General features: G+C 41.6%; 1 protein-coding gene across 8 annotated transcripts in view; it reads left to right on the plus strand.

The window, feature by feature from the left end:
• The window catches only part of PRRC2C (proline rich coiled-coil 2C), a 69,289-nt gene extending 52,248 nt beyond the window's left edge, over positions 1-17,041 (plus strand). For 6 of the 8 annotated variants that reach the window (XM_065648968.1, XM_065648973.1, XM_065648972.1 and 3 more), the window contains 10 exons: positions 3,180-3,384; positions 4,320-4,523; positions 5,217-5,329; positions 5,907-6,043; positions 8,050-8,284; positions 8,738-8,860; positions 10,432-10,650; positions 11,503-11,606; positions 13,374-13,500; positions 15,158-17,041. In XM_065648968.1, the coding sequence (XP_065505040.1) occupies positions 3,180-3,384; positions 4,320-4,523; positions 5,217-5,329; positions 5,907-6,043; positions 8,050-8,284; positions 8,738-8,860; positions 10,432-10,650; positions 11,503-11,606; positions 13,374-13,500; positions 15,158-15,418 (1,728 nt within the window). In that variant the 3' untranslated portion in view covers positions 15,419-17,041. The remainder of the gene's footprint in view (positions 1-3,179; positions 3,385-4,319; positions 4,524-5,216; positions 5,330-5,906; positions 6,044-8,049; positions 8,285-8,737; positions 8,861-10,431; positions 10,651-11,502; positions 11,607-13,373; positions 13,501-15,157) is intronic. The other 2 variants (XM_065648971.1, XM_065648975.1) reach the window with 1 other exon arrangement.
• The last annotated feature ends 368 nt before the right edge of the window (positions 17,042-17,409 follow it).

The following is a 17,409-nucleotide window of genomic DNA, read 5'->3' on the forward strand; positions in this document are numbered from 1 at the left end:
GACAGCTGCTTGCTCGTGTACTCTACAAATGACAGTTATTAATGATCTCTTGTTGAATCTTTGCTTTTCTTTTGTTAACACTTCATTTTCTGAAAAAAATGTAACATCACTTTGAAACAATAGACAAGCGAAAATGGGGAGAGGGCTGGAGAGGGACAAGTTTAACAAAAATCTGGTTTTCTGTGGCATTCTTGTGTAATAAATTACCATAATCTGACTCTCTGGTGCCTAAAAGCATTTTTCTAAAATAGCAGTCTCTTAATTGTTTAGCAACTGGATATCTGATTCACATGTAACACAGGTAGGAATGTTACTATAGCATGATGCTGCAAAGAATGTGACACCACTCAGTTTCAAAGCAAATTGCAGTGTTTGTGTCATTCATCTTGCTGTGCTGGTGTCAGTGATTTGATTGCTTTCTCAGTGGATGATAGGTCTTGGATGTGTGCTACCAAAGACATGTCGAAGATCCATGTTTTGAGGCTGCCTCGAAGAACACTTTGACCAAAATATGAATTGAAAGGCATTTGGAAGCAGCTTTGTCTCTAATTTCTCTATTCCAGCCACTGGAGCTCTACTCCTTTTTGCAAATGCTGAAGGCAACAAGCTGCTTTTGAAGCACGCGCTGAGATTATTACTTTCACAACAGGCCTTCTGGTCCAGACAAAGCAGAGCTGCTCTTTATGTCATCCTCTTCAATATAATCCTTACTTCTTTTAAAAGATACTTTTGGGGCAGCAGAGAGGAAAGCATTTCCTCCTCTTAAAAGAACAAAATCTCCAGGCTCCGCCTCCATAAAGGAATAATCCTTGCACCTCTGCTTTCCTGCATCCCCTATGACAGAAAGCTGTCTGCGAGGGGACTCAGCAGGGCAGCTCAGTCACAATTGCTCTCGCTACTTGGCATCATTCTGCCAGGGTGTAGGTATAAGGCTTGTTGAGATCTCCTTGGAGTAACTTGCTAAAGACACCTTTACTAAGGTCTTTACCTTTACTAAGGACTTAGCTGGTAGGTAAGGAACTGAGTAAAAGAAAGTCCAAAGAAATCTTAAACTGAGCTGACTGGGCCTTTTCCATGTTCTGAGGTTCCATCAAAAATGCCTTTGTAGGCATCTGGTCCAGCATCTGACACGTTTCCCCTGTTTTTCCTGATCACTTAAACTTTGGCATACTGAAGGATATGCACACTGGTATTTGCCTCCTGTGAAGTTTTTGGGTAACATGTACTGGACCATTATTGCAATGTGAAGGTCCCAATGTGTCACCAGTGAAGAGAAGCCTCGAGCAACCATGATCTCCAACTTGTGCTCTTCTTTTCCCATAACTAAACAAACAGTGAAAATGCAGCACTTTCCCCAGCCTCAGTTTTGAGCTTCTTACTCCTTCAGGTCTGGTCTGTAGGTGGTGCTGTGTAGGCACTCCTGGAGTACCAGTTGCTTTTGCATCTTTTTTTCTGGCTTCAGAAGTTAGAGGTGGTTAAGGAGCTGTCTGAAAGCAAAGCTGCTAGGACTCCGTTATATGCCTTTTATTGCAAATTGGAAAATAGAAGACAAAATGCAATATGTAAACTCAAGCTTTTGCTATCCGTAGTTTCTCTAGAACTTCAAGAATCTCTTTGAATATAGTAGAACTTCTACACCTTCTGTATTCAGACATTCGCAGGTGGTCCTTCACTTTCTCCTAATACCAGTGCAGAAAAAGACCATTACACTGTCTTACCAGAGCCTGTGGTGTTCAGAAAGGAGCCTGTAGTCTTACCTATATTCCACCTTAAGCAAAATCCTTTCCAGCAGATTAGTAATAAATTTTGAAGTTTGCCCTATCTGCCAAAATATTATGGGGAAGAAACTGAGAATGATTGCTGGAGAAGATAGTCTCAAAAATGAAAATAGGTGGCTTACCTCCGAACAGCTTAATGTGTAACAAAGGTTTCCTCCTTCCCTTTTACTCCCTTGAGGAATACAGACCTCCACTTTCCGTGTGGGTGTGTATTGATCACCTGTTACCCACGTCTTTCAATATTGCTTTGCTTTTTTATCACTCCTGAAGCATCTAGACAAATAAACCTAAGTCATGTTTGGTCTGTCTGGACTGTGCCTAACTCACGTAAAACAGAGTAGGTTGAAGGTATGACTTTCAGAGGCTGCGAGTCCCAGTTAGGGAGCTCTACAGATCCAGGCAGTGAGCTCAGATTTGTTGGTGAGTATGGATTTGCCCCTTTACATACACTGTTATAGACAGCACCTGGCCTCAAGAAGCTTACAGTCTGCAGATGAGCGATTTCAGCCTGTGGCATCCAGCTCTCCTAGCAGAATCTTTTGTTTGAGCTGGGGACAGCTGAAGGATGTAGAGAAGTCTGTGGACTGTGTTTGAACCTTTAAATTAGTGAGTGTAGTCTGAATATTATTTCTTTTTCAGTCGTCCCTCAAAAGTGTCTCGGCTCAGATGTGGCATTGCGTGTCTAATGTAGCAATAATTAGATTGTTATTGGCTGCAGTAAAACAATAGTTCTTTCCACTTTTAGTGGAAGATAACTGTGTATACAATATTTAAATTGAAGTTTCATCTTTCTTGCTGTGCAAGACTTAAACTCGTAATTGTTATAGAAATAGCATGAAGCATTTTTAGCATTAATGTAAAGCAGTGTGCACAAGCTGCACCAGCTCGTGATTGCTTCTTGAACAGCAGTTGCTTTGGAAATCTAAACTTGACTACTCTCATGTTTACTGAAGCGTGCATTAGATATTTTTGGTGGTCACTCAAAGTGGATGATTTATCAAGAAAGCAAGGGGCCATTCCATTTAAATGGCCCAAATAACTTGTAAGTAAAGGACTTAATGAAAATATTTAGAGGGTTTTTTACCTTTCTTTTTGCTCACTGTGTCTTTTGCTCTTCATGTCAAACAAAACCAAGCCAAATTAGTGTGAGTGAATCCTCATTTGAGCATTGAATGTTAAGATGATGAACTGTGCACGTGTGCAGCTGGAACAGATAAGAAGCTCCAATTTAAGGCTGTATGCTTTTTGCATGAACAGAGTTGCACGATTATGGTGACTTTTAAAAAAGAGGCTCGCATGAAGCCTGAATTGCCTTTTGAACTAAAAAAAACCTGTTAAAAGAGGAAGACTGACTAGTTGAAACTTCCTACTAGATGAGGGAATTTGTTTTCTTTTAAATAGATGGAGTCTGCACGCAAAGCATGGGAGAATTCCCCAAACATGGGGGAGAAGAGTTCACCAGTGACCTCGGCAGCATCTCCCATCGCTGGTGGCAGTAGCAGCAGCAGCAACGCTGGGCCAAGCAGTGGTACTTACAGCTCTTTCTCTAGTGCATCAATGCCTCCTATTCCTGTGGCCTCAGTTACACCAACAACTTCACTATCAGGTACCAGATGTCAAGGTTGTAGTATGCTGTTGAATTGTTCCTTGGTTATGTTTTTCAAGAGATCAGATTCCCTTTGGAATTATGTTTAACACAAAGCTAACAGAAGTTTTATGCTAGTACAAAATGTTGGATCTAGACAGCAGCTTCCCAAATACCTTTTAATTAACAAGGAGATACTTCGCCTGTTTCACTTCATTCAGCTGAAAAGAATATTAAGATGACATATCTCTGCCTGTGCGACTTACGTGGGCTTGAAAGATGAGGTAAACTTCTCCTGTTGGCTGCCTTATTGGTTTCATTTTGTTCAGCTGAATGAGGCAAGCAAGTAGATTTTGGAGCAAATGATAGTTCTGATATCTAATTAATTGCAGTCTGTCTTTGATTTATGGCCTTCCTTTTGGAGTCAGCATTGACAGCTTGTACCGAAAGCCCTTTGCACTAAGCAGAGCAAATATCCAGCTGCTCTTCACAAACAGTGCTGGTTTCCCCCTTGGTTATTTGCAGCAAGCAAAAGATGCTGTATCTGGTGTTACCTTCACACCTTGGAATATTAGACTGTATGCCCAAATCTCAGCTGAAGTCTTTGAAAAACACCTTTCTTTGGCACCCAGCTGTCAACCATGAGACTCACAACCGCCGTACATTGCAATATTTTGTTGTATAACTAACCAAGATGTCTACTTCAGTATTTTTAATATGCTCTTACACTTGAGAAGGGAGCCGTGTTATGGTTGCAGCGCTTCCTATAGTGAACTTAACAGAATTGTCCTCTCTGTCCATCTTACAGTGATGGAAACAGCTGCGTCAGGTTTCAGTGTTCTTTACCAGTTGTGGCTGTGCTTGCATAGCCGTCCCAAAGTTTTGACCACTGAAAGATGATGCCTTGCAATATCTTTAGCTGGTTTATGATGTATCACTTGCTTCTCTCCTTCTAGGAGCTGGAACATACACAACCTCTTCACTGAGTACGAAGACTGCAAGCACCTCAGACCCTCCTAATATATGTAAAGTGAAGCCACAGCAGTTGCAGACCAGCAGCCTGGCTTCTGCCAGTCACTTTTCCCAGCTGAGCTGCATGCCATCCCTCATTGCCCAGCAGCAGCAGAGTCCCCAGGTCTATGTGTCTCAGTCTGCAGCAGGTAATAGTGTTTGTGGCCGAGAAGCCATGCGTCTGCTTTTTTTGGAGTTCTGAAGCTGAAGAGTGGAATTCAGTTCTGATTTTACCTGCAGTAAAGAGCGAATGATGGAGAGCGTTCTTTAAGCAAATACTCACAAATTGTGTCTTGCTCTAAATATGAATGTTTCTATGAGCGTCAAGATAATGCTGTTGTTAGCTTGTTGAAGAAAGTAAGTTTGAATCTCTTGATGTACCATTTTTCTGTTGCAGAATTTTAAATCACTATTTAAGACCAAGAATGACTTAGTCTTGAATTCTTTCTTTAAGTGTTACAATAGTTTAGAATCATGGCATTTTTCTTTAAAGAAAACCTTACACATAGTTAGCCTAAATTACATTACAGTATAGTATGTTCTTCCCCACCCTTCACGCAAACTCCTGTCTTAGCCAGAATCTCTTGGTCATCCCCCAAGAATTGCATGGGACTGAAGATGTATATGCAAGCCTGATAGGTTCTGGGGCAGATTGGAAATAATACCAAAGCTGGTTAGGCACCCAGCTCTTCAGTTCTGTTTCTTTTCCTAGTCTCTCTGGTAGCTGTGACACTGAGAAGTACTGAGAGTGGCTGCATCTCTAACTCTTGATTAAAACCTTTCTAGCAGGGAGTTTTTTGGAATCAGGTACTAATTGTATTGCTCTTCCTGAGGTACTGCAGCTCAAATCCCAGCATTTTATATGGATACAAGTCATCTGTTCAATACCCAACATGCGCGTTTGGCACCACCCTCTCTGGCCCAGCAGCAAGGCTTTCAACCAGGGCTTTCTCAGGTATTTGGAGATTTCTTTTTTCTTTTTTTTTCCCCTCCCTGTCCATATTGCCTTTAAAGCTCTACTACTGAGCTAACGGAGGCAGAGGAGAGTGGGACTCTGCAAAAATGAGCTCATGCCTGCCATTGCCATTTCATTCTGGTGCATGCACGTGGTGTTTGATCTCTACTGTTCCTGAGAATGAAAGCATTTGTCATGAAAGCTGAAATAATAAGCTTTCACTCACAAATATACTCTGTGTAAAAGTACTTATTCGCAGGAGTTTTCTATGTGGTCATGTTAGTGCAGGCTTATTCAACTTTTGTAGTACAAAATTTTATGCAATCTTGTGCAGTTGTTTTGTACGCAAATCTAAATGATACGTTCACCTTCTGCTGGCTATTTGCAAGGAAGAGTGTAAAATTCAACTAGAAAGTCATTTTCTGAATGGGAGCAATACCAGCTCTGTGTGCACCCTTAGGATTTGACATTCTTTGTTTACTTTTTATAACGTTTCACAAATGCTGGCACACATTGAAATGTAGCTTTTCTCTGTGACTTTTGTCCTTGGATATTTAATGGTTTCTTTTTTATGCAGCCTGCTTCAGTTCAGCAGATCCCCATCCCCATCTATGCACCTCTACAAGGGCAGCATCAAGCTCAGCTGAGTTTAGGAGCAGCACCAGCTGTTTCACAAGCCCAGGAGTTGTTTAACTCCTCCTTACAACCCTATAGGTAGGTGGTGTGTGCAAATTTCTTCGGGTTTTTTTAAGCGTAAGAATTTACAGAACTTGCTTCATTGCTGACTTGTGTTCTGTGCTCAATAGCTGCCTCATCTTTCTGTCTTCCCCAAAATCTCTTTTGTCTGGATTGTCTGCCTGTGCAGATGTAGTTGTGAAATCATGGGTTCAAAAATTCTGCACAATACTTCTCTCTCTAGGAAACGAGGCTAAAAAACTGAAAACATCAGTCTTTCATGCTAAGAGAAAAGAAAAAGAGGAGTCTGTCCCTTTCATTCAGTAATCTGTATTTATTTTCTAATCGAACCAACATTGGAGTCTTTGAAAAACTGAAATCCACATATGAACCCCATAGGTGGTAGAAACTTGATTTCAGATGCATAGGAGATAGCAAGGTACATTTTAGAATAAATGTTTTCTGTTTGCTCTAAAACATAATAGGCAGACCAGTATCTCTCAAATGGCATTGACAGCCAGACAAATTTCCACTCTAAGCCTTTCCAAAGCTTGCTTGCAGTTCCTCTCAAAACTCATTCACAGTGGTATTATTCTGACCAATTTTGTTAGTTTCACTTTGAGAAAGATTCTTTGGAAATTTAATTACAGGTTTTGCATGTGCTGTAGAAAAACCTGCTCGTTGCATTGTAGAAGGCTGAAGCCAAAGAAGGTTTAATTGACTACATGTATATCCCGACTTTGTTCATGGCTGACTTTGTTGGACCAAATATTGCTTGTCTTGCTACAGCTGACAAAAATTGTTGTAAACAGCGGGCTGGTTGGAGAAACACAATCAGTCTGGCATGCAGTCCAGATTAAATAAATGCTGCTGGCTGATCTGGTCGCGCACAAACCCAGTATTAATGGAGTTTTGGGTCGCGCTGTTTCTAAGAGTCCGAATACTTTTCCCACATCTTTAAAGGTGCAGAGGAGGGTAAGTTTTGAGATGTGCAGGTTACTGGTTAAAAAAAACAACAACAAAAAGCTTTTGAAAATGTTTTTGGCTACGTTGAAGACAGTCCTCTGCAAACATTCTGGAAAAGTTTCTCTAGTGCTCAAAGTGCAACTATAACAATGTTTTGTATTTAAGGAAAGATACAGAACAAAATTAACCCAAGTGTTCTGTCGGGCAAGCACATGGCCACTACGCTAACAGATTAGCAGGGGCAGTGCTATGTTGGTACATACCACCCAAGTGATAAAGTGAAAAGTGTTTTTACATCAAAAACACTCTCCTCTGAGCCGAGGAGCTTTGAGAAGGGCATTTATTTAAACACTCTTGATTCTTCAGTCTGAAGGTGGCTATTCATTGGGCTCTGAATGGAAACGTTTGGATGAATAAGTCTGATGGGCTGAAACAACCTGTTGGTGGTGCCTTGCTGTACTATTTTTAGTCTTTGTCTATTAAACAAACTGCAACTTCCCTGTGCTAGTGACAAGGGAATTTAATATCTAGTTAAAATTAAAGGCTGTGGTGTCTGTCTGTGTTACTATTTTGAAGCCAAAAAATTCATTTGGAAGCTACAGTTGTCAGCTACAGTTGTCAGCATCTAGCAATTTAACCTGTAAGTATTAAAAGTTGGACTACGGAGATCTGTGAACTCAAGAGAACAAAGCAGTTTACTTTATGACTAGGTGGAACTACTCACATGTGGTACTTTCTCACCATCCTACCTTATAGCACAGGAACTAAGAACTAATAGCTTTGGTATGTTACAGGTAAGTTGTGCAAAAACTATTATGGCTTGCACATCTAAATAGCTAAGTGTGCTTAAAGATTCAAATAAAAAGCCTAGTCATTTTTTCTTGTGACCTTAAGTAGCATCTGTTATTTTGTAGTGTGCAGAGTGACTATAAAAATCTACCTTTCTCACGTGAAAATCTGTTCAATAGAGCTAAGGGTTCTAATTCTGTTTGAGGAATATAACCCATGTTCTTAATTTTTGGTGGCTCGTTGTTGAGTTCTTTCTGCATTTTTATGTATAATGCTTCAATCTCTTGCAGATCCCAGCAAGCTTTTATGCAAAGCGGTTTGTCTCAGCCGTCACCAGTAGTTCTGTCTGGCACAGCCTTACACAACTTCCCAGCAGTGCAACACCAGGAGCTTGCGAAGGCACAGTCAAGCCTGGCATTTCAACAGACTTCGAATACACAACCTATCCCTATCTTATATGAACATCAGCTTGGTCAAGCTTCAGGACTGGGAGGCTCTCAGCTTATCGATACACACATTCTCCAGGTAGGAAATGCTCCAAAATGCAGAACTTAATGGTTTGATACAGACAATGCAATAATAACTCAAGTACTGCTCAGCTTGGGATAAGCCCACCTCTGTCATAATTGCGTGATAGTCAAGGTGGCAGGAAACCTAAGACTCTTGGAAGAGAATGTTATTTTCATTTCATAAAGGTACATTAGCATAATCTCTGAGGAATGTTCCCCAAACTACAGGGCTCCTTGCCCTTCTATCGCTGATTGGAGCTTCAGGTTTAATTTCTGTTACGGCAGGTGATAAACAGCTATTTTGCCACTTGCAAATGAGAGCTTTATCACCACCCGAAATCTTCAGGTTGTCAGCTTGCTATGCTATGCTTTTTACTGTACTGGTTGAAATACAGAATAAGGTGCCACGCTGTCTGTGAACTGCTCTCTGAAGTGTTCTTAATATAATGGTGTCTTTTGCTCTTCCTAGGCCAGAGCTACGCTCACCCAGGCTTCAAATCTGTACTCGGGGCAAGTTCAACAGCCTGGCCAGAGCAATTTCTACAACACTGCACAGTCTCCCAGCGCTCTCCAGCAGGTAAACTATGGCATGGTAAATTTCCTAAATTGTATTCTTCTTAAAAGCATGTTGTTGGTGATGTTTTTTGTGGGGTGGGCATGGAGATGGGGGCTGAGATAATCCTTAATTCTTCTAAAATGCCAGAATTGAAAATTGATCGCAAAGGAGAGCTACTGCAGGAGCACTGAAAAACTGAATTGCTGAGAAGTTGAATGGCCTACAGGTTCATGCTGATCACTTGTCTCTGGCATCCTTCTCTTAAATAGTTCATTTTCCAGTGACAGGCAAAGATTTAGTTGGAATAGTGATGCCGTTAATTGATTGCAGCATATGCAGCCTTTGTGGGGGCAGGTATGGGTTAGTGATGGTGGAGAGAGGGACAAACTCCAGGTGCTTAGCGTAGCCTAGTTCTTAACACCAAGTCTCATGGAAATGAAACCTCAGAGCTGCTACGTATATCAACAATATCAAATATGTAGAAAACAAATGAGAAGTCAGCAGATAGATGATCATACAGACAAACAGTACAACCAAGTCAGTAACCTATGTCAGGAGGTGTGTAAAATAACTCCAGCAATTTTAAGTTTTCTGAATTCTTTTGTGAAAGACCTGATCATTTGCTGTGTGCAAGCATTCCATTGTATTTACAGGATGCTGTTTAGTTCGTCTTCTGATTAAATTTTTTCAAGTGGCTTTAAAAAAAAAAAAAACAGCTTATAACGGGATGGTTTATTATAATAGACAAGTTCATATGCATGAAAAGTTGTCAAGACTGATATCTGGAAAAGTCTTAAAAAATTTGATGTCATCTACTGAAAATCTAGAATAAAGCTTTAAGGACCTTTTATAGAAGGGTTTGTGTTTTTAATTCGTTCAAGCTTGGATACTTCTATACTTTAATCTCTTGTCCTTCAGAGTAGAACCTTAGTGAGTCTTTCACATCTGGAGAATATATCATTCTCCTAGTCACATTCAGAATATAATTTTGCAGGTTGTGGATTGATGGTCAGACTAGGAAATGCAGCAGGTCCCGCCAGTCAGATCACTGCTGTGGTATTTTCACATTTATCACTACTATTCTGTGGTGTTCTCAGCCCACAGCACTCCCTGTTAATCCAAACAAGGGGCAGGGCATGGTTGGTTGGTTGTTTTTAAGCTTAGAAATGCTGGCTGTTGGGACTCCCAGAAAGTAAAAATCTACTTTTCATCCCAAGCACTGTCCTTATAATGACTAAAATTATTTGAAGTTCAAAAAAAATTTCAAAAAAGAAAATCACACCACAACAACTGGCTGTTTCATTCCAGTTTTATTTTCTGAGGTTAATTAAATTTACTTCTTCATACCATGAAATCATGTTGAACAATGTTGGAGTTAGTACCTCTCCATGTAACTTTGTTTCTGAAAAGCAATGACCCAAATGCCACCAGAACTGATGATAAAGACAGGCTAAACAATAAATCAAGTTATTTGCTTTCAGCTCTCTGAGTAAATGTATGAACTCATTAAGCCATTTACCTTGAACGTAGCTGAAATCATAGAGTAGTAAAGACAGTTAAATAATGGCCCTTGTATATGTTACTGGTGGATTTGTATTTTTTTCCAGGTGACGGTACCTTTGCCAGGATCACAGATTTCTTTGCCCAACTTTGGATCCACAGCACAGCCACTGATCGCCCTACCCCAGTCTCTACAGCCACCACTGCAGCACACACCACCACAAGCGCAGGCTCAAAATCTAAGCAGACCTGCACAAGTAACCCAGCCTTTCAGAGGATTAATCCCAGCAGGAACTCAACACAGCATGATTGCTGCAACTGGAAAGGTAACAGTAAATCTGCAGTACAAAAAATAGTACAAAGCACAGCTATATGCTGACTTATAGCACCAGCGCAGCAACCTGTATTGATTCTTGCATCTGCATTGACCTTGAAAGGTAGGGAGGGGAAGACAGAAAAGCCAGTGAAGTTTAGTCATGGACTAGTAGGGTATTTCATGTAGAAGCTGTGCAGAAATTACTAGAGAGACATTGTCCGAGCAGCTGGCAAACAACATTACACTGTCAGGCCTGGTTTCTGATTCTGGTCATGGACATGTTTGTCATTTTGCTCCAGTATGAAACCAGGAACAAGTTGTAAGATTTCACTCACGTGCTTCCAAACCAAATGCACCGACCGCATTTGTAATGCCGCCTCCTGCTGTGTGAACCTGCTCTGCCATATACTCATACTGTCAAGTAGGGAATGCCTCCAGTTCAGGGTAGGTCTAGTCTTTAGATACTGCCACGTTCTGGAGAATTCCAGTCAGGTAGCTCTGGTGAAAAACACCGCAAGAGACAAATTTATGCATCTTTGTGTATGTATCTCTGGAGATAACTCCAGAGAAGGAAAGTTATCCCTTGTACTTTTGTGAGGACATTAAAACCTGTCCATTCTGTCTTGGAACTTGAATCCAAGAGTGAATGTCAAGGGATCAAATCTTTCTGGTGCAACAAACACAGAGGTTTTTATACTGCTGGGGTTGTCTTAATTATAAGAAGCTGTTTTGCAATCTGGCTTTCACCTCCACTTAACTGATCTATGTTCGTTGAGAAAAAGGTGAGGTAAGCTAACAGTTACTTAGTAAATGTAACTTTTCTTTGAATAAGAACTAACATGTCAGTTGCTGTGTTTTTCAGATATCAGAAATGGACCTGAAGGCCTTTGGAGGTGGCATTGATGTTAAACCTGGAACACCACCAGTTACTGGTAGAAGTACTACTCCAACCTCCAGTCCTTTCCGGTAAATCTCTGTTAAACTCAAAATTCCTTGAAATCAGAGCTAGAAAATGTGCCTAGTCATGTGTGAGCAGCTAATTCTGAAAGGTATGAGGTGAGGGGCTACTAATGTAAAATACAGTGCTTAATCTTAGCCTAAAAGCAACATTCCAGTACATCATCTGATCTGTTATACTTGACTGGAAGTAAATAGCTTGGAAATACAATGGTTAAAATATTTTTAAATTAAATTAAGCCAAACAAGTCATGTTAAAATTACCTGAGATGGTACCAGGAAAACAAAGAAGTGGCAGGGAAGCTGTACTCAGGTAAAACTCTAAGACAGTTTCTTAGCTGCGATGCTTAAAGTAAAAACACTTAAAGGCTCTACATCTCAATTGTGTCAACAATTCTGTTAGAGACCTAAGAATTGGTGCAAGATCTATAAGCTTCTCACAAGTGAAATTAGTAAGCTGTTCGCAGGTTTGCTTAATTAATCGACAGAATTAATAGAAAATTGCTCACATGCACTTCATGGTAAACCTGTTGGTCTGCTTGTGGGTGAGGTTGTTAGTGGGCTGAAGGAACTTGGAACTTTGCTTCAAGATCATTTTGTTCTCAAAAGCTGCCCTCCCATGCACAGGAACTGTGTTTGGTGGCTTTCACTGTAGCAGACCGACCATGTTCAGGCTTTTCTGGTGAAGCAGAAATAAGAGTTTGACCTCCTACATGCAGTGCTGAAGTTGTGCCTCCAGTACTTTACCTAAGAAAAAAGTGAAGGGACGAGGAAGAAGAAACGTTTGAATTCGCAAGCTAGTCAGCATTTAGGGCAAGTGACTGGGTGGTGTATCTCAGAGATTCTACGTGAGATGGCTCTTCCAGCAACCAAAGCAGGACTTATCATAAGCTTTTGCTCTTAAGTGTACAGGTACTGGGAAAACTGTAATAGATCTCAAGAGTTCAAAGTGAAGACTGAACACAGGCTGCTTTAAGCTTAAAAAATGTTGTTATGCATTGAGTTTAGCTCTGGCTTCCTTACCACTGGTGCCCCGCTGCTCGTTTTACTTTAAGTGAATCACCCACACAGTCTGCATGAGAACTCTCTGCAAGCCAAGGTCCACTTCCCAAAGAACGCTGTTCGCTCTTTCTCTGAGGGCTGTTTGCTGCCCTTCCCCCTGATAATCTTTCAGGCTTCATTTAATCTTTCAGGCTTCATTTAATTCGTGGTCATTCAACACCTCTTAAGATTTTTAATGGAGGGTTGTGTTCTTAACCAAATAAGATAGGGGGAGAGTGTTTTCTGTGAATTCTTGAAATCTGTTCAAGTGCATTTTGAAACATTTGACAAGAGGTCAGAGTGGAAGCAGCTGCACATCGCAGCTTCTGCCGTGCGTGCTTAATGCCTGTTGTGACCAGCTCTGAATTTGACACTACGGAGCAAACAGTGTGGGGGACTAGGACTGAATGTAAGAGAGCAGGGAGGGAAAGGGGAGCACACTTTTAACATCAGTATTTCTCTTATGAATACTTTAGGGAAAGGTCTCTTCCATCTAGGCTTTACCCTGGAGTGTTTCCATAACCTAAATATTTCTGATGATAGTTTCTCTATGTATTCTTAAGTTCTGAGTTGTTTGCATTTGAAACTAACCATAGGTACAGGAGAATATGATACCAGGTCCTCTAAGAGATTGCCCCTCGCTCCAGTGCTGAATTTCTAGCTAAGTTGTAATTGAAGGCAGAAGCATTCTTTTGATGAGAGCAGTGTGATTCTAACTGGTGTTCTCTTCTTTAGGGCCAGTTCTACAAGTCCTAACAACCAGTCCAATAAAATGAACAGCATTGTCTACCAGAAGCAGTTTCAGTCAGCAGCTGCTGCTGTGAGAATGACGCAGCCGTTTCCTGCACAGTTTGCACCACAGGTAGGTGACTGGTGGCTTCCTACAAACTAATCTGTTTCTCTGTATAACCTGGTGATTTTGTAACTCAGTTATGATTCCTCAGGCTTCATCATAGGGAGATACAAAATGGAATCCTTAAAATGAAATGGCATGAGAAAAGTGATTTCAAGATGAAGGCCAAAAAAACCACTCTCTGATCTTGCTAGCTAGTAGTGCAGATTTTGTGGTGTGTTTAATTTTGAGAGTTCTGTGCACTCTGAGGAATTTAACCCAAGTTGTGAATGATGTAAAGCAGATGGTGGTTTGGTTCTGCTGACTTCCCCATGCAGCTGTAATGCACCTCGTCCTGCAAAACCAGAGCATTATGTCCTGATCACCATATTATGAATTGAATCCAGCCAGTCTTAGCACATACTGATATGCAGTCCTGGTTTTCTGAATCTCCCTGCAAACGCTGCTCAGAAGAATGTGAGTTATTCTGTCACACTTGGTTACATCTGATCGAGTCATTCAGCATCCCAGCCTTTACCTCAGGGGATGGCTGAAATCAATGCAAAAGAGTTTGGGTGTCCATCTGGCTCCAGTAACATCAAACTGTTGTTGCAGTCCTGCACACCAGAGTTCATGGGTTTGTTTTTTGTTGCTGGTTGAGTTACTTCGAGCAACTACACAGTATTAATGCCAAGACCTCTTGTTACAAGCTTTTACTGTTTTAGTTTTGGGTGTGTTTTTTTGTTCCCCCCCCATTTTCTGTAAAAAGCATAAATACTTAAAGAGGTACATGTAGCCTTAGTGTCTCTGTTGTGGCTGGGGTTCCTTGTATAAGATAGACCTTCTTAATTTCAAAAGAGATGTTTGACTGCATTGGGCTTGATCATGCTGCTTCCAGAAGATTGTACTCTTAATGCATCTCCTGCTTTGCTTGAGTCTGGGCAGAAAAGCCAAGTGCTTGGTCTGAAGCATCTGGTTTGCACCCTGCTTCACGGCCAAATGGAAGGTCCTGTGTGGAACTGGAACACAGAAGTGCAAAGGCTGAATTTCACAGGTGCAAGTCAAGGTTACCGGTAGGATTCAGAGGAGGAATTTGAAGGAAGCCAAGCAGGAGGTTCTGCTCCCTGGAATGAGCACCCGCTTTGACTGGGAAGCAGTTAAGGCTTCACCTTATATATAATGCAGCCTTGAACCAGGTTCAGTTGCATCCCCGTTGTGGACTCCGAAGTCTGTGTCCAGAACAAGAGGGGAAAAAATGTGGGTGCTCCGATGAGATTCTGCTGCTGTGATACAGCCCTCAAGAGGTCCAGACCACGCAGCAGGAGAGATGGCAGCTTGGGTGGTGTCCGGGCACGGACCTACTGTGGGCAGCATTCATATTTTTTAAGCTTCACAATAATAGTAGCATAAAAAGATGTTAGATAACGCTTCAAACTGTTGTCCTTGATCCTCGTTTCTGGGGTGAGCGTTAGGAAGAGCAAGGGAAGCCTAGGCATGATGCTGAAGTACTGCTGAGGAGCCAAGCACCCAGATGTGCTGACAGCTGGGAAGCAACTGGATGGACGCTGCCTTTCTAAGAAAGTCTGGCCACTGTGGTCAGTCCTTCCTCTTTCGTTTAGGAAAATACTTTTGTGAAGTCACTTATTCCAGTGTCCTCTATTCAGTAAACATGTTTTCTCCCTTTAAGGCAAAGCAGAGAGCAGAGGTGCTGCAGTCCACCCAGAGATTCTTTTCGGAGCAGCAGCAGCAGAGCAAACCCATGGGAGGCAAAGCACAGAAAGTGGAGGAGAACGGGAGCAAACCCGCCGAGGCAATTCCTGACTCTTCAGGAGTGTGCCAGGACAAAGCAGAGGAGAAGCCTCCCCCTGCACCTGCTGCAGCAACGAAACCTGTCAGAACTGGACCAATCAAACCTCAGGCAATCAAAACTGAAGAAACAAAATCTTAGAGGCTGTGTTTCTGTGGAGGTGGGGAAAGAGGGGAGGGCGGGTGATGTGACAGCAGCATGAACTCATAGCCCAAAGGATGAGACAAGAGTCTTCTCTCCTGCGGGGTTCTGAACAGTGTGAAGGGGCATGGAAGCTGTCAGCAGTTATGGGTGCGAACTGCTGCGTATCCAGCTGAGCTTCTGGGCTCTTCGGGCTTGTATCTTCTCTAACAGCATGAAAGCTGCTTTTGGTGTGTGCACGTTCTACACGTGTGCGCATGTTTTGACTTACACACCTGTATGCTTCCCACAGTGGAGAGAAAAAAAAGAGAAATGGCAACAGTGGGGAAGAAGGTGGTTGGGGTGGCATGTTCCAGGCTGACAAGATGAATACTCTTTATTTTCTTCAGGCTCTGATCTTCAGCTGCTATTTATCTTTTTATAAACCCATGAGTATAAGAAATGCAGATCTGAAGATGGTGCTGGGCCGAGTAACGTGTGTTAAGTTTTTTAGCAACTTAAGAAGCTTGTGTCTTGTTCTAAACAGAGGGACTCATATCGCTGGCAAAATTGCCTTTGCCACGTGACATCTAACCTAACGTAACACCCAGAGTAACGGCGATGATGTCGAATTTCCCTCTGAGGGCAGTGCTCTGCTGGCTGCTGCTTCTTGGATGACCATATACTGTATTTAGATCACCACATGAAAATGCTACTTGGCCACTTGTGTTCTTTACACCCACTCCCCCCCTCAGTCATTCACCTCTGGACTTGGAAGGTTCATTGCATCAATAGTCGAATTTGTTCTGTTCACCTCTGTCCAGCTGTCTTTATATGATGGGAGTGATCTTTAAACGGTTTCCAGCTTATGTCTATATACAGCTACAAGCACTGACAAGTGCGTCACAAGAATAAAAGAAACCTTATCGGATTAAAGAGAGTTTTATCTAAAAAGGTGCATTCTTTATATCAGAGCTGCATTGCACCACCTCCTTGCCCACAGTGTGCTGGAAAGTAGAATCAAGTCAAATAAATGCCTTTTTAATTGTATCCTCTAGTATTCTAGCTGTAGGACAGTACTGTATGATACTTCTGTGAATGTAAGATATCCTGTACCTGCTTATGATATGTAGTAGTGACTGTGCTATTCTGGAGCTGTTTTTAATAATGTTATTCTAGAGGTTTTTTTTCCAGACAATGATTGAAAAAGCTAATAAAAAGCACCAGGTACCACATCAGTAGCAGAATTTGCTGTTTTTTTCTGGGATTGTTTTTTTTTTTTACCTTTTTTTTTTCTTTTTGGAAGGAAGAGTGAGTTGAAAGTCTAATGTGTATAATTTTGTTCAAATGACTGCAGAAGCTGGAAAGGCTGTTGCTGCTATTGATGCCTAGTGAATCGCTATTGGTTATCTTTTTATATAAATATATATATAATTTGAATTTTTGGAAACTTTAGCTGTGATGTCAACTTTGGAAAAAAGTATCCCACTTGTAGTGTGAGTTGGCATTGTACAGAAATTAACAGCCATATTGGTCTAGAAATGTTAAACTTAATTTTTTTTCCATTTGTACAGGGGTAACGCACTGTATGAAATATGTACGGTCTTATTTACATGGGTTTGATTACAGAAACTAATAAAGTATTCTCTAAATAAAGTATCCGGGTAATCTCATGATTAGCGCAGTGCTGCAGGACGCGAGGAGAGCACCTGGATGTCGCGTGCCAAGCGAAGAGCATATATTACAGCGTGAGGAAAAACTTCTATAGAAAAATGGTTTGAAAGAGCTTATTTCTCTTTCCCGCAGCACTTTTGATCTCATTCTCCAGCGAAGCTCTTCCAGGACACGGCTTCCGTGTAGCTCTGGAAGGACCCGCTGGTTGGGTTTGCAAGACATTCCATGGCCAGCATGTCGGTGAGCTGCCTGCTGCTGGAGGCTCGTGTTTTCTTTCCTAGAGCAGGAGCTGCTCATCAGAGGAGACCCGGATGAGCCCAGTGGGTTTCTCTGACTAC

This window comes from Caloenas nicobarica, chromosome 20, assembly GCF_036013445.1.
Source record: "Caloenas nicobarica isolate bCalNic1 chromosome 20, bCalNic1.hap1, whole genome shotgun sequence".
Lineage (NCBI taxonomy): Eukaryota > Metazoa > Chordata > Aves > Columbiformes > Columbidae > Caloenas > Caloenas nicobarica.